This window comes from Lampetra fluviatilis, unplaced genomic scaffold, assembly GCF_964198595.1.
Source record: "Lampetra fluviatilis unplaced genomic scaffold, kcLamFluv1.1 SCAFFOLD_231, whole genome shotgun sequence".
Lineage (NCBI taxonomy): Eukaryota > Metazoa > Chordata > Hyperoartia > Petromyzontiformes > Petromyzontidae > Lampetra > Lampetra fluviatilis.
In genome coordinates this window covers 1-24,090 of record NW_027620674.1, presented here as the reverse complement: position 1 = coordinate 24,090, position 24,090 = coordinate 1, and the positions used below count along the sequence as shown (strand labels likewise).

General features: G+C 57.7%; 1 protein-coding gene across 1 annotated transcript in view; it reads right to left on the bottom strand.

The window, feature by feature from the left end:
• Nucleotides 1-22,944, bottom strand: part of LOC144954242 (transient receptor potential cation channel subfamily M member 3-like) — a gene marked incomplete at its 5' end in the record, with an annotated part of 67,123 nt that extends 44,179 nt beyond the window's left edge. Inside the window, 5 exons of the mRNA XM_078884780.1 lie at nt 2,691-2,919; nt 13,307-13,479; nt 14,571-14,693; nt 19,374-19,403; nt 22,795-22,944. Coding sequence (XP_078740906.1) covers nt 2,691-2,919; nt 13,307-13,479; nt 14,571-14,693; nt 19,374-19,403; nt 22,795-22,944 — 705 coding nt within the window. The remainder of the gene's footprint in view (nt 1-2,690; nt 2,920-13,306; nt 13,480-14,570; nt 14,694-19,373; nt 19,404-22,794) is intronic.
• Between the last annotated feature and the right edge of the window lie 1,146 nt (nt 22,945-24,090).

Sequence of the window (24,090 nt, the reverse complement as noted above, 5' to 3'; positions counted from 1 at the left end):
TGAGATCTCCATTCTCTCCCCTAAGGATGGTGATGGGCTAAGAATGGAGATGAGATCTCCATTCTCTCCCCTAAGGATGGTGATGGGCTAAGAATGGAGATGAGATCTCCATTCTTCCCCTAAGGATGGTGATGGGCTAAGAATGGAGATGAGATCTCCATTCTCTCCCCTAAGGATGGTGATGGGCTAAGAACGGAGATGAGATCTCCATTCTTCCCCTAAGGATGGTGATGGGCTAAGAATGGAGATGAGATCTCCATTCTCTCCCCTAAGGATGGTGATGGGCTAAGAACGGAGATGAGATCTCCATTCTTCCCCTAAGGATGGTGATGGGCTAAGAATGGAGATGAGATCTCCATTCTTTCCCTAAGGATGGTGATGGGCTAAGAACGGAGATGAGATATCCATTCTTCCCCTAAGGATGGTGATGGGCTAAGAACGGAGATGAGATCTCCATTCTTCCCCTAAGGATGGTGATGGGCTAAGAACAGAGATGAGATCTCCATTCTTTCCCCTAAGGATGGTGATGGGCTAAGAATGGAGATGAGATCTCAATTCTCTCCCCTAAGGATGGTGATGGGCTATGAATGGAGATGAGATCTCCATTCTCTCCCCTAAGGATGGTGATGGGCTAAGAACGGAGATGAGATCTCCATCCTTCCCCTAAGGATGGTGATGGGCTAAGAACGGAGATGAGATCTCCATTCTGTCCCCTAAGGATGGTGATGGGCTAAGAACGGAGATGAGATCTCCATTCTGTCCCCTAAGGATGGTGATGGGCTAAGAACGGAGATGAGATCTCCATTCTGTCCCCTAAGGATGGTGATGGGCTAAGAACAGAGATGAGATCTCCATTCATTCCCCTAAGGATGGTGATGGGCTAAGAACGGAGATGAGATCTCCATTCTTCCCCTAAGGATGGTGATGGGCTAAGAATGGAGATGAGATCTCCATTCTGTCCCCTAAGGATGGTGATGGGCTAAGAATGGAGATGGGATCTCTGTTTTTTCCCCGAAGGATGGTGATGGGCTAAGAATGGAGACAAGATCTCCATTCTGTCCCCTAAGGATGGTGATGGGCTAAGAACGGAGATGAGATCTCCATTCTTCCCCCTAAGGATGGTGATGGGCTAAGAACGGAGATGAGATCTCCATTCTTCCCCTAAGGATGGTGATGGGCTAAGAATGGAGATGAGATCTCCATTCTGTCCCCTAAGGATGGTGATGGGCTAAGAACAGAGATGAGATCTCCATTCGTTCCCCTAAGGATGGTGATGGGCTAAGAACGGAGATGAGATCTCCATTCGTTCCCCTAAGGATGGTGATGGGCTAAGAACGGAGATGAGATCTCCATTCTTCCCCTAAGGATGGTGATGGGCTAAGAATGGAGATGAGATCTCCATTCTGTCCCCTAAGGATGGTGATGGGCTAAGAACGGAGATGAGATCTCCATTCGTTCCCCTAAGGATGGTGATGGGCTAAGAACGGAGATGAGATCTCCATTCGTTCCCCTAAGGATGGTGATGGGCTAAGAACGGAGATGAGATCTCCATTCTTCCCCTAAGGATGGTGATGGGCTAAGAACGAAGATGAGATCTCCATTCTGTCCCCTAAGGATGGTGATGGGCTAAGAACAGAGATGAGATCTCCATTATTTCTCTAAGGATGGTGATGGGCTAAGAACGGAGATTAGATCTCCATTCGTTCCCCTAAGGATGGTGATGGGCTAAGAACGGAGACGAGATCTCCATTCTGTCCCCTAAGGATGGTGATGGGCTAAGAACAGAGATGAGATCTCCATTCTTCCCCTAAGGATGGTGATGGGCTAAGAACGGAGATGGGATCTCTGTTTTTAGCCTCTACCATCCACACGCCCTGTATGATCAGCCTCCACACACGCACGTGTGTGTGTGTACACGTATGTTGTATGTGTGTTGTATGTGTGTATGTTCTATGTGTGTATACACACACCACCGCCGCCACCACCACCACCTCCTCCTCGTCCACCTCCACCACCACCTCCACCACCTCCACCACCTCCACCACCTCCTCCTCGTCCACCACCTCCACCACCACCACCTCCACGCCCACTACCACCACCAACACCACCTCCACCACCACCAACACCACCTCCACCACCAACACCACCTCCACCGCCACCACCACCTCCTCCTCCTCGTCCACCACCACCATCTCCACCACCTCCACCACCACCACCTCCTCTTCGTCCACCACCACCACCTCCACCACCACCAACACCACCTCCACCACCAACACCACCTCCACCACCAACACCACCTCCACCACCACCTCCACCACCTCCACGCCCACCATCACCACCACCTCCACCACCACCACCACCACCTCCACCACCACCAACACCACCATCACCACCACCTCCACCATCACCACCATCACCACCTCCTCCACCACCACCTCTACCACCACCACCACCTCCACGCCCACCATCACCACCACCTCCACCACCACCACCACCACCTCCACCACCACCACCAACACCACCACCACCACCTCCACCACCACCACCTCCTCCACCACCTCTACCACCACCACCACCACCAACACCACCACCTCCACCACCACCACCTCCACCATCACCACCATCACCACCATCACCTCCACCACCTCCACCACCTCCACCCCAACCACCACCACCACCACCACGCCCACCTTGAGGAAGGTATTCTTGCGCACGCGAAGTCCTCCCATCCACATGTCCGTGAGCAGCATTTGGCTGCACGTGTGCGCTATGAAGTCGCGTTGCTTGCCCGCCACGGCAAGCTTGAGGCACGTGGAATTGCTCCAGTTCTTCAGCTCGTAGGTGAGCAGACGCATGGCCACTTGCTCGTCCTGACGGTACACCTGATCCAGGAGGTCGACGGCCAGCTGGCCAAACTCCCTGCGCCAAACACGAGGGCAAGGACGTTGGGACGTTGGTGGGTGGGCGGGTGGGTTGGTGGGTTGGTGGGTGGGTGGGTGGGTGAGTGGGTTGGTGGGTGAGTGGGTGAGTGTGTGGGTGAGTGGGTGGGCGAGTGGGTGGGTGGGTGGGTCAGTGGGTGGGGTGGGTTGAGTGGGTGGTTGAGTGGGTGGGTGGATCAGTAGGTCAGGTGGGTTGGTGGGTGGGTGAGTGGGTTGGTGGGTGTGTGGGTGAGTGGGTGAGTGGGTGGGTGGGTGGGTGGGTGAGTGGGTTGGTGGGTGAGTGGGTTGGTGGGTGGGTGAGTGGGTGGGCGAGTGGGTGGGTGAGTGGGTGGGTGGGTGAGTGGGTTGGTGAGTGGGTGAGTGGGTTGGTGGGTGAGTGGGTTGGTGGGTGGGTGAGTGGGTGGGCGAGTGGGTGGGTGAGTGGGTGGGTGGGTGAGTGGGTTGGTGAGTGGGTGAGTGGGTTGGTGGGTGAGTGGGTGGGCGAGTGGGTGGGTGAGTGGGTTGGTGGGTGGGTTGGTGGGTGGGTAAGTGGGTGGGTGGATCAGTAGGTCGGGTGGGTTGGTGGGTGGGTGAGTGGGTGGGTGAGCGTTTGAGTGAGCGAGTGGCTGAGTGAGTGGTTGAGCAAGCGAGTGAGTGAGTAAGTGAGTGAGCGAGTGAGCGGTTGAGTGAGTGAGTGAGCGAGTGAGTGAGCGGTTGAGCGAGTGAGTGAGTGAGCGAGTGAGTGAGTGAGCGAGTGGTTGAGTGAGCGAGTGAGTGAGCGAGCGAGCGGTTGACTGAGCGAGCAAGTGAGTGAGTGAGTGACTGGTTGACTGACTGAGCGAGTGAACGCCTCACTTGGAGTTGCTGTCGAGCTCCTGCGAGACATCGTCCACCACGTCGGTGAGTGACGCCTCGCTGCACATGGCCTTGTAGAGTTTGCACGCCACCAGCGAGTGAGTGAGTGAGTGAGCGAGTGAGCGAGTGAGCGAGTGAGTGGGTGAGCGAGTGAGTGAGTGAGTGAGTGAGCGAGTGAGCGAGTGAGTGGGTGAGCGAGTGAGCGAGTGAATGAGTGAGCGAGTGAGCGAGCGAGTGAGTGAGCGAGTGAGTGAGTGGTTGAGTGGTTGAGTGAGTGAGCGAGCGAGCGAGTGAGTGAGTGAGTGAGCGAGTGGTTGAGTGGTTGAGTGAGTGAGTGAGTGAGGGAGCGAGTGAGTGAGTGAGTGAGTGAGCGAGTGGTTGAGTGGTTGAGTGAGTGAGTGAGTGAGCGAGTGGTTGAGTGGTTGAGTGAGTGAGTGAGCGAGTGAGTGAGTGAGTGAGCGAGTGGTTGAGTGGTTGAGTGAGTGAGTGAGCGAGTGAGTGAGTGAGTGAGTGAGTGAGTGAGCGAGTGAGTGAGTGAGCGAGCGAGTGAGTGAGTGAGTGAGCGAGTGAGTGAGTGGTTGAGTGGTTGAGTGAGTGGTCGAGTGGTTGAGTGGTTGACTGAGTAAGTAAGTGAGCGAGTGAGTGAGTGAGTGAGCGAGTGGGTGAGTGGTTGAGTGAGTAAGTAAGCGAGTGAGTGAGTGAGCGAGCGAGTGAGCGAGTGGTTGAGTGGTTGAGTGAGTGAGTGAGTGAGCGAGCGAGTGAGTGAGTGAGCGAGCGAGCGGGTGAGTGAGTGAGTGAGCGAGTGAGTGAGCGAGCGAGTGGTTGAGTGATTGAGTGAGTGAGTAAGTGAGTGAGCGAGTGAGCGGTTGAGTGAGTGAGTGAGTGAGCGAGTGGTTGAGTGGTTGAGTGAGTGAGTGAGCGAGCGAGTGAGTGAGTGAGTGAGCGAGCGAGTGAGTGAGCGAGTGAGTAAGTGAGCGAGTGAGCGAGTAAGCGGTTGAGCGAGTGAGTGAGTGAGCGAGTGGTTGAGTGAGTGAGTGAGCGAGTGGTTGAGTGGTTGAGTGAGTAAGTAAGCGAGCGAGCGAGTGAGTGAGTGAGTGAGTGAGCGAGCGAGCGAGTGAGCGAGTGAGTAAGTGAGCGAGCGAGTAAGCGGTTGAGCGAGTGAGTGAGTGAGCGAGTGGTTGAGTGAGTGAGTGAGTGAGCGAGCGAGCGAGTGAGTGAGTGAGCGAGTGGTTGAGTGAGTGAGTGAGCGAGTGGTTGAGTGGTTGAGTGGTTGAGTGAGTGGTCAAGTGGTTGAGTGGTTGACTGAGTAAGTAAGTGAGCGAGTGAGTGAGTAAGTGAGCGGTTGAGTGGTTGAGCGAGTGAGTGAGTAAGTGAGTGGTTGACTGAGTGAGCGAGTGAGCGAGCGAGTGAGCGGTGAGCGAGTGAGTGAGTGGTTGAGTGAGTGGTTGATTGAGTGAGTGACTGAGTGGTTGAATGGTTGAGTGAGTGGTTGAGCGAGCGATTGACTGAGCGAGTGACTGGTTGAGCGGCTGAGTGAGTGAGTGGTTGAGCGAGCGAGCGAGTGAGTGATTGAGTGAGTGAGCGAGTGAGCGAGTGGTTGAGTGAGTAAGTGAGTGAGTGATTGAGTGAGTGAGTGAGCGAGTGAGCGAGCGAGCGATTGAGCGAGCGAGTGACTGGTTGAGTGAGCGAGTGAGCGAGCGAGCGAGCGAGTGACTGGTTGAGTGGTTGATTGAGTGAGTGCCTCACTTGGAGTTGCTATCGAGCTCCTGCGAGACATTGTCCACCACGTCAGTGAGTGACGCCTCGCTGCACATGGCCTTGTAGAGCTTGCACGCCACCAGTGAGTGAGTGGGTGAGTGGGTGAGCGAGCGAGCGAGCGAGCGAGTGAGTGAGTAAGTGAGTGAGTGAGTGAGCGAGTTGTTGACTGAGTGAGTGAGCGAGTGAGCGAGCGAGCGATTGAGCGAGCGAGTGACTGGTTGAGTGAGTGAGTGAGCAAGCGAGCGATTGAGCGAGCGAGTGACTGGTTGAGTGAGCGAGTGAGCGAGTGAGTGGTTGAGTGGTTGATTGAGCGAGTGCCTCACTTGGAGTTGCTGTCGAGCTCCTGCGAGACATCGTCCACCACGTCGGTGAGTGAGTGAGTGGGTGAGCGAGTGAGCGAGCGAGTGAGTAAGTAAGTGAGTGAGTGGTTGAATGGTTGAGTGAGTGGTTGAGCGAGCGAGCGAGCGAGTGAGTGAGTGAGTGGTTGATTGAGCGAGTGAGTGAGTGGTTGAGTGAGTGGTTGACTGAGTGAACGCCTCACTTGGAGTTGCTGTTGAGCTCCTGCGAGACATTGTCCACCACGTCAGTGAGTGACGCCTCGCTGCACATGGCCTTGTAGAGTTTGCACGCCACCAGTGAGTAAGTGGGTGAGTGGGTGAGTGAGTGGGTGAGTGGGTGAGCGAGCGAGCGAGCGAGTGAGTGAGTAAGTGAGTGAGTGAGTGAGCGAGTGGTTGACTGAGTGAGTGAGCGAGTGAGCGAGCGAGCGATTGAGCGAGCGAGTGACTGGTTGAGTGAGTGAGTGAGCGAGCGAGCGATTGAGCGAGCGAGTGACTGGTTGAGTGAGTGGTTGATTGAGCGAGTGAGTGAGCGAGTGACTGGTTGAGTGAGTGGTTGACTGAGTGAGCGCCTCACTTGGAGTTGCTGTCGAGCTCCTGCGAGACATTGTCCACCACGTCAGTGAGTGACGCCTCGCTGCACATGGCCTTGTAGAGTTTGCACGCCACCAGTGAGTGAGTGGGTGAGCGATCGAGCGAGCGAGCGAGCGAGTGAGTGAGTAAGTGAGTGAGTGAGCGAGTGGTTGACTGAGTGAGTGAGTGAGCGAGTGGTTGACTGAGTGAGTGAGCGAGTGAGCGAGTGAGTAAGTAAGTGAGTGAGTGGTTGAATGGTTGAGTGAGTGGTTGAGCGAGCGAGCGAGCGAGTGAGTGGTTGATTGAGCGAGTGGTTGAGTGAGTGGTTGACTGAGTGGTTGACTGAGTGAACGCCTCACTTGGAGTTGCTGTCGAGCTCCTGCGAGACATCGTCCACCATGTCGGTGAGTGACGCCTCGCTGCACATGGCCTTGTAGAGCTTGCACGCCACCAGTGAGTGAGTGGGTGAGTGGGTGAGCGAGTGGGTGAGTGGGTGAGCGAGCGAGCGAGCGAGCGAGTGAGTGAGTAAGTGAGTGAGTGAGTGAGCGAGTGGTTGACTGAGTGAGTGAGCGAGTGAGCGAGTGAGTAAGTAAGTGAGTGAGTGAGTGGTTGAATGGTTGAGTGAGTGGTTGAGCGAGCGAGCGAGCGAGTGAGTGGTTGATTGAGCGAGTGAGTGAGTGGTTGAGTGAGTGGTTGACTGAGTGAGCGCCTCACTTGGAGTTGCTGTCGAGCTCCTGCGAGACATCGTCCACCACGTCGGTGAGTGACGCCTCGCTGCACATGGCCTTGTAGAGCTTGCACGCCACCAGTGAGTGAGTGGGTGAGTGGGTGAGCGAGCGAGCGAGCGAGCGAGTGAGTGAGTAAGTGAGTGAGTGAGTGAGCGAGTTGTTGACTGAGTGAGTGAGCGAGTGAGCGAGCGAGCGATTGAGCGAGCGAGTGACTGGTTGAGTGAGTGAGTGAGCAAGCGAGCGATTGAGCGAGCGAGTGACTGGTTGAGTGAGCGAGTGAGCGAGTGAGTGGTTGAGTGGTTGATTGAGCGAGTGCCTCACTTGGAGTTGCTGTCGAGCTCCTGCGAGACATCGTCCACCACGTCGGTGAGTGAGTGAGTGGGTGAGCGAGTGAGCGAGCGAGTGAGTAAGTAAGTGAGTGAGTGGTTGAATGGTTGAGTGAGTGGTTGAGCGAGCGAGCGAGCGAGTGAGTGAGTGGTTTATTGAGCGAGTGAGTGAGTGGTTGAGTGAGTGGTTGACTGAGTGAACGCCTCACTTGGAGTTGCTGTTGAGCTCCTGCGAGACATTGTCCACCACGTCAGTGAGTGACGCCTCGCTGCACATGGCCTTGTAGAGTTTGCACGCCACCAGTGAGTAAGTGGGTGAGTGGGTGAGTGAGTGGGTGAGTGGGTGAGCGAGCGAGCTAGCGAGTGAGTGAGTAAGTGAGTGAGTGAGTGAGCGAGTGGTTGACTGAGTGAGTGAGCGAGTGAGCGAGCGAGCGAGTGACTGGTTGAGTGGTTGATTGAGTGAGTGCCTCACTTGGAGTTGCTATCGAGCTCCTGCGAGACATTGTCCACCACGTCAGTGAGTGACGCCTCGCTGCACATGGCCTTGTAGAGCTTGCACGCCACCAGTGAGTGAGTGGGTGAGTGGGTGAGCGAGCGAGCGAGCGAGCGAGTGAGTGAGTAAGTGAGTGAGTGAGTGAGCGAGTTGTTGACTGAGTGAGTGAGCGAGTGAGCGAGCGAGCGATTGAGCGAGCGAGTGACTGGTTGAGTGAGTGAGTGAGCAAGCGAGCGATTGAGCGAGCGAGTGACTGGTTGAGTGAGCGAGTGAGCGAGTGAGTGGTTGAGTGGTTGATTGAGCGAGTGCCTCACTTGGAGTTGCTGTCGAGCTCCTGCGAGACATCGTCCACCACGTCGGTGAGTGAGTGAGTGGGTGAGCGAGTGAGCGAGCGAGTGAGTAAGTAAGTGAGTGAGTGGTTGAATGGTTGAGTGAGTGGTTGAGCGAGCGAGCGAGCGAGTGAGTGAGTGAGTGGTTGATTGAGCGAGTGAGTGAGTGGTTGAGTGAGTGGTTGACTGAGTGAACGCCTCACTTGGAGTTGCTGTTGAGCTCCTGCGAGACATTGTCCACCACGTCAGTGAGTGACGCCTCGCTGCACATGGCCTTGTAGAGTTTGCACGCCACCAGTGAGTAAGTGGGTGAGTGGGTGAGTGAGTGGGTGAGTGGGTGAGCGAGCGAGCGAGCGAGTGAGTGAGTGAGTGAGTGAGTGAGTGAGTGAGCGAGTGGTTGACTGAGTGAGTGAGCGAGTGAGCGAGCGAGCGATTGAGCGAGCGAGTGACTGGTTGAGTGAGTGAGTGAGCGAGCGAGCGATTGAGCGAGCGAGTGACTGGTTGAGTGAGTGGTTGATTGAGCGAGTGAGTGAGCGAGTGACTGGTTGAGTGAGTGGTTGACTGAGTGAGCGCCTCACTTGGAGTTGCTGTCGAGCTCCTGCGAGACATTGTCCACCACGTCAGTGAGTGACGCCTCGCTGCACATGGCCTTGTAGAGTTTGCACGCCACCAGTGAGTGAGTGGGTGAGCGATCGAGCGAGCGAGCGAGCGAGTGAGTGAGTAAGTGAGTGAGTGAGCGAGTGGTTGACTGAGTGAGTGAGTGAGCGAGTGGTTGACTGAGTGAGTGAGCGAGTGAGCGAGTGAGTAAGTAAGTGAGTGAGTGGTTGAATGGTTGAGTGAGTGGTTGAGCGAGCGAGCGAGCGAGTGAGTGGTTGATTGAGCGAGTGGTTGAGTGAGTGGTTGACTGAGTGGTTGACTGAGTGAACGCCTCACTTGGAGTTGCTGTCGAGCTCCTGCGAGACATCGTCCACCATGTCGGTGAGTGACGCCTCGCTGCACATGGCCTTGTAGAGCTTGCACGCCACCAGTGAGTGAGTGGGTGAGTGGGTGAGCGAGTGGGTGAGTGGGTGAGCGAGCGAGCGAGCGAGCGAGTGAGTGAGTAAGTGAGTGAGTGAGTGAGCGAGTGGTTGACTGAGTGAGTGAGCGAGTGAGCGAGTGAGTAAGTAAGTGAGTGAGTGAGTGGTTGAATGGTTGAGTGAGTGGTTGAGCGAGCGAGCGAGCGAGCGAGTGAGTGGTTGATTGAGCGAGTGAGTGAGTGGTTGAGTGAGTGGTTGACTGAGTGAGCGCCTCACTTGGAGTTGCTGTCGAGCTCCTGCGAGACATCGTCCACCACGTCGGTGAGTGACGCCTCGCTGCACATGGCCTTGTAGAGCTTGCACGCCACCAGTGAGTGAGTGGGTGAGTGGGTGAGCGAGCGAGCGAGCGAGCGAGTGAGTGAGTAAGTGAGTGAGTGAGTGAGCGAGTTGTTGACTGAGTGAGTGAGCGAGTGAGCGAGCGAGCGATTGAGCGAGCGAGTGACTGGTTGAGTGAGTGAGTGAGCAAGCGAGCGATTGAGCGAGCGAGTGACTGGTTGAGTGAGCGATGTGAGCGAGTGAGTGGTTGAGTGGTTGATTGAGCGAGTGCCTCACTTGGAGTTGCTGTCGAGCTCCTGCGAGACATCGTCCACCACGTCGGTGAGTGAGTGAGTGGGTGAGCGAGTGAGCGAGCGAGTGAGTAAGTAAGTGAGTGAGTGGTTGAATGGTTGAGTGAGTGGTTGAGCGAGCGAGCGAGCGAGTGAGTGAGTGGTTGATTGAGCGAGTGAGTGAGTGGTTGAGTGAGTGGTTGACTGAGTGAACGCCTCACTTGGAGTTGCTGTTGAGCTCCTGCGAGACATTGTCCACCACGTCAGTGAGTGACGCCTCGCTGCACATGGCCTTGTAGAGTTTGCACGCCACCAGTGAGTAAGTGGGTGAGTGGGTGAGTGAGTGGGTGAGTGGGTGAGCGAGCGAGCTAGCGAGTGAGTGAGTAAGTGAGTGAGTGAGTGAGCGAGTGGTTGACTGAGTGAGTGAGCGAGTGAGCGAGCGAGTGACTGGTTGAGTGAGTGAGTGAGCGAGCGAGCGATTGAGCGAGCGAGTGACTGGTTGAGTGAGTGGTTGATTGAGCGAGTGAGTGAGCGAGTGACTGGTTGAGTGAGTGGTTGACTGAGTGAGCGCCTCACTTGGAGTTGCTGTCGAGCTCCTGCGAGACATTGTCCACCACGTCAGTGAGTGACGCCTCGCTGCACATGGCCTTGTAGAGTTTGCACGCCACCAGTGAGTGAGTGGGTGAGCGATCGAGCGAGCGAGCGAGCGAGTGAGTGAGTAAGTGAGTGAGTGAGCGAGTGGTTGACTGAGTGAGTGAGTGAGCGAGTGGTTGACTGAGTGAGTGAGCGAGTGAGCGAGTGAGTAAGTAAGTGAGTGAGTGGTTGAATGGTTGAGTGAGTGGTTGAGCGAGCGAGCGAGCGAGTGAGTGGTTGATTGAGCGAGTGGTTGAGTGAGTGGTTGACTGAGTGGTTGACTGAATGAACGCCTCACTTGGAGTTGCTGTCGAGCTCCTGCGAGACATCGTCCACCATGTCGGTGAGTGACGCCTCGCTGCACATGGCCTTGTAGAGCTTGCACGCCACCAGTGAGTGAGTGGGTGAGTGGGTGAGCGAGTGGGTGAGTGGGTGAGCGAGCGAGCGAGCGAGCGAGTGAGTGAGTAAGTGAGTGAGTGAGTGAGCGAGTGCTTGACTGAGTGAGTGAGTGAGTGAGTGAGTGAGTGAGTGAGTGAGCGAGTGAGCGAGTGAGTAAGTAAGTGAGTGAGTGAGTGGTTGAATGGTTGAGTGAGTGGTTGAGCGAGCGAGCGAGCGAGTGAGTGGTTGATTGAGCGAGTGAGTGAGTGGTTGAGTGAGTGGTTGACTGAGTGAGCGCCTCACTTGGAGTTGCTGTCGAGCTCCTGCGAGACATCGTCCACCACGTCGGTGAGTGACGCCTCGCTGCACATGGCCTTGTAGAGCTTGCACGCCACCAGTGAGTGCGTGGGTGAGCGAGTGAGCGAGCGAGCGAGCGAGCGAGCGAGTGAGTAAGTGAGTGAGTGAGTAAGTGAGTGAGCGAGTGAGCGATTGAGTGAGTGACTGAGTGGTTGAATGGTTGAGTGAGTGGTTGAGCGAGCGATTGACTGAGCGAGTGACTGGTTGAGCGGCTGAGTGAGTGAGTGGTTGAGCGAGCGAGCGAGTGAGTGATTGAGTGAGTAAGCGAGTGAGCGAGTGGTTGAGTGAGTAAGTGAGTTAGTGATTGAGTGAGTGAGTGAGCGAGTGAGCGAGCGAGCGATTGAGCGAGCGAGTGACTGGTTGAGTGAGCGAGTGAGCGAGCGAGCGAGCGAGCGAGTGACTGGTTGAGTGGTTGACTGAGCGAGCGCCTCACTTGGAGTTGCTGTCGAGCTCCTGCGAGACATCGTCCACCACGTCGGTGAGTGACGCCTCGCTGCACATGGCCTTGTAGAGTTTGCACGCCACCAGCGAGTGAGTGGGTGAGTGGGTGAGCGAGCGAGCGAGCGAGTGAGCGAGTGAGTGAGTGAGTGACTGGGTGAGCGAGTGCTTGACTGAGTGAGTGAGCGAGTGAGCGAGTGAGTAAGTAAGTGAGTGAGTGGTTGAATGGTTGAGTGAGTGGTTGAGCGAGCGAGCGAGCGAGCGGTGAGCGAGTGAGTGAGTGGTTGACTGAGTGGTTGAGTGAGTGGTTGAGTGAGCGAGCGCCTCACTTGGAGTTGCTGTCGAGCTCCTGCGAGACATCGTCCACCACGTCGGTGAGTGACGCCTCGCTGCACATGGCCTTGTAGAGCTTGCACGCCACCAGTGAGTGAGTGGGTGAGTGGGGTGAGCGAGCGAGCGAGCGAGTGAGTGAGTAAGTGAGTGAGTGAGTGAGCGAGTGGTTGACTGAGTGAGTGAGCGAGTGAGTAAGTAAGTGAGTGAGTGAGTGAGCGAGTGGTTGACTGAGTGAGTGAGCGAGTGAGTAAGTGAGTGAGTGAGTGGTTGAATGGTTGAGTGAGTGGTTGAGCGAGCGAGCGAGCGAGTGAGTGAGTGGTTGATTGAGCGAGTGAGTGAGTGGTTGATTGAGCGAGTGAGTGAGTGGTTGAGTGAGTGGTTGACTGAGCGAGCGCCTCACTTGGAGTTGCTGTCGAGCTCCTGCGAGACATCGTCCACCACGTCGGTGAGTGACGCCTCGCTGCACATGGCCTTGTAGAGCTTGCACGCCACCAGTGAGTGAGTGGGTGAGTGGGTGAGCGAGTGGTTGACTGAGTGAGTGAGTGAGCGAGTGGTTGACTGAGTAAGTGAGCGAGTGAGCGAGTGAGTAAGTGAGTGAGTGAGTGGTTGAATGGTTGAGTGAGTGGTTGAGCGAGCGAGCGAGTGAGCGAGCGAGTGAGTGAGCGGCGAGCGAGCGAGCGAGTGACTGGTTGAGTGAGTGGTTGACTGAGCGAGCGCCTCACTTGGAGTTGCTGTCGAGCTCCTGCGAGACATCGTCCACCACGTCGGTGAGTGACGCCTCGCTGCACATGGCCTTGTAGAGCTTGCACGCCACCAGTGAGTGAGTGGGTGAGTGGGTGAGCGAGTGGTTGACTGAGTGAGTGAGTAAGCGAGTGGTTGACTGAGTAAGTGAGCGAGTGAGCGAGTGAGTAAGTGAGTGAGTGAGTGGTTGAATGGTTGAGTGAGTGGTTGAGCGAGCGAGCGAGTGAGCGAGCGAGTGAGTGAGCGGCGAGCGAGCGAGCGAGTGACTGGTTGAGTGAGTGGTTGACTGAGCGAGCGCCTCACTTGGAGTTGCTGTCGAGCTCCTGCGAGACATTGTCCACCACGTCAGTGAGTGACGCCTCGCTGCACATGGCCTTGTAGAGCTTGCACGCCACCAGTGAGTGAGTGGTTGATTGAGCGAGTGAGTGAGTGGTTGATTGAGCGAGCGAGCGAGTGACTGGTTGAGTGGTTGACTGAGCGAGCGCCTCACTTGGAGTTGCTGTCGAGCTCCTGCGAGACATCGTCCACCACGTCGGTGAGTGACGCCTCGCTGCACATGGCCTTGTAGAGCTTGCACGCCACCAGCGCCTTGGCCATCGCCTCCTCCCCATGCTGCCAGAAGAACAGCGCCATCTTCTGCCTCTTCATCAACACCGCCCAAACCTGCAGGGGACGGGCAAAGACAAAGGGGCCCCCAGGTAGCCTCTGGCAGGGCTGCAGGGGCAAGTGCTGTAGGAAGCGTGTGGAAGCAGCGACTATCATGTACACACACACAGACAAAGCTGCCCCCAGGTAGCCTCTGGCAGGGCTGCAGGGGCAAGTGCTGTAGGAAGCGTGTGGAAGCAGCGACTATCATGTACACACACACAGACAAAGCTGCCCCCAGGTAGCCTCTGGCAGGGCTGCAGGGGCAAGTGCTGTAGGAAGCGTGTGGAAGCAGCGACTATCATGTACACACACACAGACAAAGCTGCCCCCAGGTAGCCTCTGGCAGGGCTGCAGGGGCAAGTGCTGTAGGTAGCGAGCAGCAGCAGCAGCAGCGACTATGATGTACACACAAAGCTCCCCCAGGTAGCCTCTGGCAGGGCTGCAGGGGCAAGTGGTGTGTTAGTAGCAGCACCGCCTATCATGTACACACACAGACAAAGCTGCCCCAGGTAGCCTCGACACAGACGGAGATTCCCCCAGGTAGCCTCTGGCAGGGCTGTAGGGGCAAGTGCAGTGTCAGTGGCGAGTAGCAGCACCTATGATGTACACAAAGACAGAGGGGCCCCAGGTAGACTCTGGCAGGGCTGCAGGGCAAGTGCTGTAGGGGCAAGTGCAGTGTTAGTAGTAGCACCGCCTATGATGTACACACAGACAAAGCTCCCCCAGGTACCCTCTACACACACAGACCAAGCTCCCCCAGGTAGCCTCTAGCAGGGCTGTAGGGGCAAGTGCAGTGTCAGTAGCAGCACCGCCTATCATGTACACACACAGACAAAGCTCCCCCAGGTAGCCTCTCCACACAGACAAAGCTCTCCCAGGTAGCCTCTAGCAGGGCTGTAGGGGCACTATATCACCCCCCGCTCAGCCCCCCGCTCAGCCCCCCGCTCAGCCCCCCGCTCGCCCCCCGCTCGCCCCCCGCTCGCCCCCCGCTCGCCCCCCGCTCGCCGCCCGCTCGCCGCCCGCTCGCCCCCCGCTCGCCCCCCGCTCGCCCCCCGCTCGCCCCCCGCTCACCCCCCACTCACCACCGCCCCCCCCGGGGCACTCACCATGAGCTCGTGGAAGGGGTACGGGAAGTGGTTGACCTCGGGGTCATCCATGTCGATGTCAACGTCCTCCTCCCGTTTCTTCTTCCTCCGCTTGTTCTGGTGGTGGCGCAGCTGAGGCTCCTCCTGATCGAGGTGGAGGAGGAGGTGGAGGAGGTGGAGGTGGTGGAGGTGGAGGAGGTGGAGGAGGTGGAGGTGGAGGTGGAGGAGGGGGAGGAGGAGGAGGAGGAGGAGGAGGGGGAGGAGGAGGTGGAGGAGGAGGAGGAGGAAGAGGGGGAGGAGGAGGAGGAGGAGGTGGAGGTGGAGGAGGGGGATGAGGTGGAGGGGGAGGAGGAGGTGGAGGAGGAGGTGGAGGAGGAGGAGGTGGAGGAGGAGGAGGTGGAGGAGGTGGAGGAGGTGGAGGAGGAGGTGGAGGTGGAAGATCAGTCGATGGTGGAGGCGGAGGACAATCAGTCGGAGGAGGAGTAGGAGGATGATCAACCATCGAGGGACGATCAGTCATTGTTCGGACGATCAGTCATAGGTGGATCAATCGATGGGAGGATCAATCGTTGGGGGGGATCATTCGCCAGGCAATGTTTGAGACAACCGTCGGGCAAACAAGCGGCCAACAGTCAGGCAATCATTGTCCAAGGCTCAGGTGACAGGCGTACAACCGTCACACAGCGGTGCAGCAACAGGCGGTCGGCAGACAGGTGACAGGAAGACAAAGGTCAGGTGACAGGCTGACAACAGTCGGACAGGCGTAGTGCAGTCGGGCGATGGTCTGACAACAGTTTGGTGACGGACACGCACCATCGTCTAGGTTCTTTCGGTAAAGTCGTCACGTAGAAGGGAAATAATAAAATAAGAAAAAAATAAAACATAATAAGATTCAATTCTCACGACGTTTCGGCCACAACGCAAGCAGCCGTCCTCAGGTGAAGAACAGGTCTGTCGGAACGACAGCGTCTGAAACGTCGTGAGAATTGTATTTTATTATGTTTTAGTTTTATTATTTTATTATTTCCCTTCTACGTGACTTTACTGAAAGAACCAAGAAGACGAATCCCTGCCAGTCACGAAAGCTTTAAATCGAAAAGACATGCACCAATCAGGCCTTTAGCTGAGAGGTGAGGCCTTTAGGTGAGTGGTGAGGCCTTCAGGTGAGTGGTGAGGCCTTTAGATGAGTGGTGAGGCCTTTAGATGAGTGGTGAGGCCTTTAGATGAGTGGTGAGGCCTTTAGGTGAGTGGTGAGGGCTTTAGATGAGTGGTGAGGCCTTTAGTTGAGTGGTGAGGCCTTTAGGTGAGTGGTGAGGCCTTCAGGTGAGTGGTGAGGCCTTTAGATGAGGGGTGAGGCCTTTAGATGAGTGGTGAGGCCTTTAGGTGAGAGGTGAGGCCTTTAGGTGAGTGGTGAGGTCTTTAGGTGAGTGGTGAGGTCTTTATGTGAGTGGTGAGGCCTTTAGGTGAGTGGTGAGGCCTTTAGGTGAGTGGTGAGGCCTTTAGTTGAGTGGTGAGGCCTTCAGGTGAGAGGTGAGGCCTTCAGGTGAGTGGTGAGGCCTTTAGATGAGTGGTGAGGCCTTTAGTTGAGTGGTGAGGCCTTTAGGTGAGTGGTGAGGCCTTTAGGTGAGTGGTGAGGCCTGTAGGTGAGAGGTGAGGCCTTGAGGTGAGTGGTGAGGCCTTTAGATGAGTGGTGAGGTCTTTAGGTGAGAGGTGAGGCCTTCAAGTGAGAGGTGAGGCCTTTAGGTGAGTGGTGAGGCCTTTAGGTGAGAGGTGAGGCCTTTAGGTGAGAGGTGAGGCCTTTAGGTGAGTGATGAGGCCTTTAGGTGAGTGGTGAGGTCTTTAGGTGAGTGGTGAGGTCTTTAGGTGAGTGGTGAGGCCTTTAGATGAGAGGTGAAGCCTTTAGGTGAGAGGTGAAGCCTTTAGGTGAGAGGTGAGGCCTTTAGGTGAGTGGTGAGGTCTTTAGGTGAGAGGTGAGGCCTGTAGGTGAGTGGTGAGGCTTTTAGGTGAGTGGTGAGGCCTTTAGGTGAGTGGTGAGGTCTTTAGGTGAGAGGTGAGGCCTTTAGGTGAGTGGTGAGGTCTGTAGGTGAGTGGTGAGGCCTTCAGGCGAGTGGTGAGGCCTCTAGGTGAGTGGTGAGGCCTTTAGGTGAGTGGTGAGGCCTCTAGGTGAGAGGTGAGGCCTTTAGATGAGTGGTGAGGCCTTTAGGTGAGAGGTGAGGCCTTTAGGTGAGTGGTGAGGCCTCTAGGTGAGAGTTGAGGCCTCTAGGTGAGAGGTGAGGGCTTTAGGTGAGTGGTGAGGCCTTTAGGTGAGTGGTGAGGCCTTTAGGTGAGTGGTGAGGCCTTTAGGTGAGTGGTGAGGCCTTTAGGTGAGAGGTGAGGCCTTTAGGTGAGTGGTGAGGCCTTTAGGTGAGTGGTGAGGCCTTTAGTTGAGTGGTGAGGCCTTCAGGTGAGAGGTGAGGCCTTCAGGTGAGTGGTGAGGCCTTTAGATGAGTGGTGAGGCCTTTAGTTGAGTGGTGAGGCCTTTAGGTAAGTGGTGAGGCCTTTAGGTGAGTGGTGAGGCCTGTAGGTGAGAGGTGAGGCCTTTAGATGAGTGGTGAGGCCTTTAGTTGAGTGGTGAGGCCTTTAGTTGAGTGGTGAGGCCTTGAGGTGAGTGGTGAGGCCTTTAGATGAGCGGTGAGGTCTTTAGGTGAGAGGTGAGGCCTTCAGGTGAGAGGTGAGGCCTTTAGGTGAGAGGTGAGGCCTTTAGGTGAGTGGTGAGGTCTTTAGGTGAGTGGTGAGGCCTTCAGGTGAGAGGTGAGGCCTTTAGTTGAGTGGTGAGGCCTTTAGGTGAGAGGTGAGGCCTTTAGGTGAGTGGTGAGGCCTTTAGGTGAGTGGTGAGGTCTTTAGGTGAGAGGTGAGGCCTTTAGATGAGTGGTGAGGCCTTTAGGGGAGGGGTGAGGCCTTTAGGTGAGTGGTGAGGACTGTAGGTGAGAGGTGAGGCCTTTAGGTGAGTGGTGAGGACTGTAGGTGAAAGGTGAGGCCTCTAGGTGAGTGGTGAGGCCTTTAGGTGAGTGGTGAGGCCTCTAGGTGAGGCCTTTAGGTGAGTGGTGAGGTCTTTAGGAGAGTGGTGAGGCCTTTAGGTGAGTGGTGAGGCCTTTAGGTGAGTGGTGAGGCCTTTAGGTGAGAGGTGAGGCTTTTAGGTGAGAGGTGAGGCCTTTAGGTGAGTGGTGAGGCCTTAAGGTGAGTGGTGAGGCCTTAAGGTGAGTGGTGAGGCCTTTAGGTGAGAGGTGAGGCCTTTAGGTGAGTGGTGAGGCCTTTAGTTGAGTGGTGAGGTCTTTAGGTGAGTGGTGAGGCCTTTAGGTGAGTGGTGAGGCCTTTAGATGAGTGGTGAGGCCTTTAGTTGAGTGGTGAGGCCTTTAGTTGAGTGGTGAGGCCTTTAGGTGAGTGGTGAGGTCTTTAGGTGAGTGGTGAGGCCTTTAGGTGAGTGGTGAGGCCTTTAGGTGAGTGGTGAGGCCTTTAGGTGAGTGGTGAGGTCTTCAGGTGAGTGGTGAGGTCTTCAGGTGAGTGGTGAGGCCTATAGGTGAGTGGTGAGGGCATTAGTTGAGTGGTGAGGTCTTTAGGTGAGAGGTGAGGCCTTTAGGTGAGAGGTGAGGCCTTTAGGTGAGTGGTGAGGTCTTTAGGTGAGAGGTGAGGCCTGTAGGTGAGTGGTGAGGCCTTTAGGTGAGTGGTGAGGCCTTCAGGTGAGAGGTGAGGCCTTTAGTTGAGTGGTGAGGCCTTCAGGTGAGTGGTGAGGCCTTTAGGTGAGTGGTGAGGCCTTTAAATGAGTGGTGAGGCCTTCAGGTGAGTGGTGAGGTCTTTAGTTGAGTGGTGAGGCCTTTAGGTGAGTGGTGAGGTCTTTAGATGAGTGGCGAGGCCTTTAGGTGAGTGGTGAGGCCTTCAGGTGAGTGGTGAAGCCTTCAGGTGAGTGGTGAGGCCTCTAGGTTAGAGGCGAGGCCTGCGAAAGTTTCTCAGCTCAGAAGCTGCTGCCATCATCAGCCGAGCGGTCACGGCGGTGCGACGGGGTACGCAGGTGGCAACAGGCGGACACGGAGCAGACGGTGAGAACAGTCAGCACTACATGGACCCCCCCCCCCCATCATCATCATCATCACCACCATCATCATCATCATCACAACCGCCATCACCACCATCACCACCACCACCATCACCGCCATCATCACGGCCATCACCACCGCCATCACCACCATCATCACCACCACCACCATCATCACCGCCATCATCATCATCACCATCACCACCACCACCATCACCACCGTCACCATCACCACCGTCACCATCACCACCGTCACCATCACCACCGTCACCATCACCACCGTCACCATCACCACCACCACCACCACCACCATCACCACCACCATCATCACCACCACCATCACCATCACCACCATCACCACCACCACCATCACCACCATCACGAGGACATCAATGGGCCGCTGCGTGTCTCTGTTGTCCGCCTCGGAGAGAGAGGCAGGAGGAGTAGAGAGACAGGAGGAGAGAGACAGGAGGAGAGAGACAGCACGTACCACGTGGTAGTGGTGGTGGTGGCGGAGCCGGGACACAAATGGGAGTTGTCGGACACAGGGAGACGGAACGTGGAGACAGCCGGACAGGCGGAGGAGACACGCGGACACGGGAGACAGACCTGGGAGACAAGGGAGACGGGGACACAGGGGAGACGGGGACACAGAGACATGGTGAGGACACGGGCGAGGAGACACGCGGAGACACGCGGAAGACGACAAGGAGACACGCGGAGACACGGGGAGACACGCGGAGACACGGTCTTACCTCCATGCCGAGCAGCTTGAGAGCTTTGGGCTGTGGGAAGACAGAGAGAGGCAGAGAGAGACACAGAGAGAGACAGAGAGAGACACAGAGAGAGACAGAGACACGGAGACAGATAGAGAGAGAGAGACAAAGAGACAGGGAGAGAGACAGAGAGAGACACAGAGAGAGACAGAGACACGGAGACACAGAGAGAGAGAGAGAGACAAAGAGACAGGGAGAGAGACAGAGAGAGACACAGAGAGAGACAGAGACACGGAGACAGATAGAGACACGGAGAGAGACAGAGAGAGAGAGAGAGACAGAGAGACAGGGAGAGAGAGACAGAGAGACAGGGAGAGAGAGACAGAGAGAGAGACAGAGACACGGAGACACAGAGAGACACAGAGAGAGACACAGAGAGAGAGACACGTGTAGAGACAGAGAGAGACAGGGACGCAGAAAGACACAGAGAGAGACACAGAGACAGAGACACGTGTAGAGACAGAGAGAGACAGAGAGAGAGACAGAGAGACAGAGACAGACATAGTGAGAGAGACATAGTGAGAGAGACAGAGAGAGACAGGGAGAGAGACAGAGACACGGAGACACGTGTAGAGACAGAGAGAGACAGAGAGACAGAGAGAGACATAGTGAGAGAGACAGAGAGAGACAGAGAGAGACAGGGAGAGAGACAGAGAGACAGAGAGAGACATAGTGAGAGAGACAGAGAGAGACAGAGACACGTGTAGAGACAGAGAGAGACAGAGAGAGACAGGGAGAGACAGGGAGAGAGACAGAGAGAGACAGAGACACGTGTAGAGACAGAGAGAGACAGAGAGAGACAGAGAGAGAGACAAAGAGAGAGAGACAGATACACAGGCAGATAGAAACACACACACAACCATTTTATTAACATCACAGACATGGCGGACACTGCAAACCCTTCAGATGACCATCTCCCCACTCACCCACTCACCCACTCACCCACTCACTCACTCACCTACTCACCCACTCACCCACTCACCCACTCACTCACCCACCCACCCACCCACCCACTCACTCACCCACCCACCCACCCACCCACCCACCCACTCACCCACCCACCCACCCACTCACCCACCCACTCACTCACCCACCCACCCACTCACCCACCCACTCACCCACCCACTCACTCACTCACTCACCCACCCACCCACTCACCCACTCACCCACCCACCCACTCACCCACCCACCCACCCACCCACCCACCCACCACTCACTCACCCACCCACCCACTCACCCACTCACCCACCCACCCACCCAGCCACCCACTCACTCACCCACCCACCCACCCACTCACCCACCCACCCACTCACCCACCCACTCACTCACCCACCCACTCACCCACCCACCCACCCACTCACCCACTCACCCACCCACCCACTCACCCACCCACTCACTCACTCACCCACCCACCCACCCACTCACTAACCCACCCACCCACCCACTTATCCACTCACCCACCCACCCACTCACCCACTCACCCACTCACCCACCCACTCACCCACTCACTCACCCACCCACTCACCCACCCACCCACCCACCCACTCACCCACCCACCCACTCACCCACTCACCCACCCACCCACCCACTCACCCACCCACTCATCCACTCACCCACTCACCCACCCACCCACTCACCCACTCACCCACCCACTCACCCACTCACTCACCCACCCACTCACCCACTCACTCACCCACCCACTCACCCACCCACCCACCCACTCACCCACTCACCCACCTACCCACCCACTCACTCACCCACCTACCCACTCACCCACTCACCCTCCCACCCACCCACTCACTCTCCCACCCACCCACTCACTCTCCCACCCACTCACTCACTAACACTCACACTCACCCACCCACCCACTCACTCACCCACCCACCCACTCACCCACTCACCCACCCACTCACCCACCCACTCACCCACCCACTCACCCACCCACCCACTCACCACCCACCCACCCACCCACCCACCCACTCACCCACCCACTCACTCACCCACTCACCCACCCACCCACTCACCCACCCACCCACTCACCCACCCACCCACTCACCCACCCACCCACTCACTCACCCACCCACTCACTCACCCACTCACCCACTCACCCACCCACCCACTCACCCACCCACCCACTCACCCACCCACTCACCCACCCACTCACCCACCCACCCACCCACTCACTTACCCACTCACCCACCCACTCACCCACCAACCCACTCACCCACTCACCCACTCACCCACCCACCCACCCACTCACCCACCCACCCACCCACTCACCCACTCACTCACCCACCCACTCACCCACTCACTCTCCCACCCACCCACTCACCCACTCACCCACTCACCCACTCACTCTTCCACCCACCCACTCACTCACCCACCCACTCACCCACTCACTCTCCCACCCACCCACTCACCCACTCACCCACTCACTCTTCCACCCACCCACCCACCCACTCACCCACCCACCCACCCACTCACCCACTCACTCTCCCACTCACCCACTCACTCTCCCACCCACCCACTCACTCACCCACCCACTCACCCACTCACTCTCCCACCCACCCACTCACCCACCCACCCACCCACTCACCCACCCACCCACCCACCCACCCCACTCACCCACTCACCCACTCACCCACTCACCCACTCACCCACCCACTCACCCACCCACCCACCCACTCACCCACTCACCCACCCACCCACTCACTCTCCCACCCACCCACTCACTCTCCCACCCACTCACTCACCCACTCACCCACCCACCCACCCACCCACCCACTCACCCACCCACCCACCCACCCACCCACTCACCCACCCACCCACCCACTCACCCACTCACCCACTCACCCACCCACCCACCCACTCACCCACTCACCCACCCACTCACCCACTCACCCACCCACTCACCACTCACTCACTCACCCACCCACCCACCCACCCACCCACCCACCCACTCACCCACCCACCCACCCACCCACCCACTCACCCACCCACCCACCCACCCACTCACCCACCCACCCACTCACCCACTCACCCACTCACCCACTCACCCACCCACCCACCCACTCACCCACCCACCCACCCACTCACCCACTCACCCACCCACCCACTCACTCTCCCACCCACCCACTCACTCTCCCACCCACTCACTCACCCACTCACCCACCCACCCACCCACCCACCCACTCACCCACCCACCCACCCACTCACCCACCCACCCACTCACCCACTCACCCACCCACTCACCCACTCACCCACCCACTCACCCACTCACTCACTCACCCACCCACTCACCCACTCACCCACCCACCCACCCACTCACCCACCCACCCACTCACCCACCCACTCTCCCACCCACCCACCCACTCACTCTCCCACCCACCCACTCACTCACCCGCTTGGGTCCGAACAGGTTGTTGTACAGGGCTCTGAAGCGCTTGCGGGTGTAGTGGCAGCGGTAGGCGCCGCCCATGAGGTACTCCATCACGAGGCCGATGTCGATGAGGCTGATGCGGTAGTCAGGGGGGAGGTTACCCTGGCAACGGAGGTAGTGGGTGGGTGGGGTTCAAGGTGGCCGTGTGGGTGGGTGGGGTTCAAGGTGGCCGTGTGGGTGGGTGGGTGGGGTTCACGGTGGCCGTGTGGGTGGGTGGGGTTCACGGTGGCCGTGTGGGTGGGTGGGTGGGGTTCACGGTGGCCGTGTGGGTGGGTGGGGTTCACGGTGGCCGTGTGGGTGGGGTTCACGATGTCCGTGTGGGTGGGTGGGGTTCACGATGTCCGTGTGGGTGGGTGGGGTTCATGGTGGCCGTGTGGGTGGGTAGGGTTCACGATGGCCGTGTGGGTGGGGTTCACGATGTCCGTGTGGGTGGGTGGGGTTCACGATGTCCGTGTGGGTGGGTGGGGTTCATGGTGGCCGTGTGGGTGGGTAGGGTTCATGATGGCCGTGTGGGTGGGGTTCACGATGTCCGTGTGGGTGGGTGGGGTTCACGGTGGCCGTGTGGGTGGGTGGGGGTTCACGATGGCTGTGTGGGTGGGGTTCACGATGGCCGTGTGGGTGGGTGGGGTTCACGGTGGCTGTGTGGGTGGGTGGGGTTCACGATGACCGTGTGGGTGGGGGGGTTCACGGTGGCCGTGTGGGTGGGTGGGGTTCACGGTGGCTGTGTGGGTGGGTGGGGTTCACGATGACCGTGTGGGTGGGTGGGGTTCACGATGGCCGTGTGGGTGGGTGGGGTTCACGATGTCCGTGTGGGTGGGTGGGATTCACGATGGCCGTGTGGGTGGGTGGGGTTCACGATGGCCGTGTGGGTGGATGGGGTTCACGATGGCCGTGTGGGTGGGTGGGGTTCACGATGGCCGTCTGGGTGGGTGGGGTTCACGATGGCCGTGTGGGTGGGTGGGGTTCACGATGGCCGTGTGGGTGGGTGGGGTTCACGGTGGCCGTGTGGGTGGGTGGGGTTCACGATGGCCGTGTGGGTGGGGTTCACGATGGCCGTGTGGGTGGGTGGGGTTCACGATGGCCGTGTGGGTGGGTGGGGTTCACGATGGCCGTGTGGGTGGGTGGGGTTCACGGTGGCCCTGTGGGTGGGTGGGGTTCACGGTGGCCCTGTGGGTGGGTGGGGTTCACGATGGCCGTGTGGGTGGGTGGGGTTCACGGTGTCCGTGTGGGTGGGTGGGTTCACGGTGGCCCTGTGGG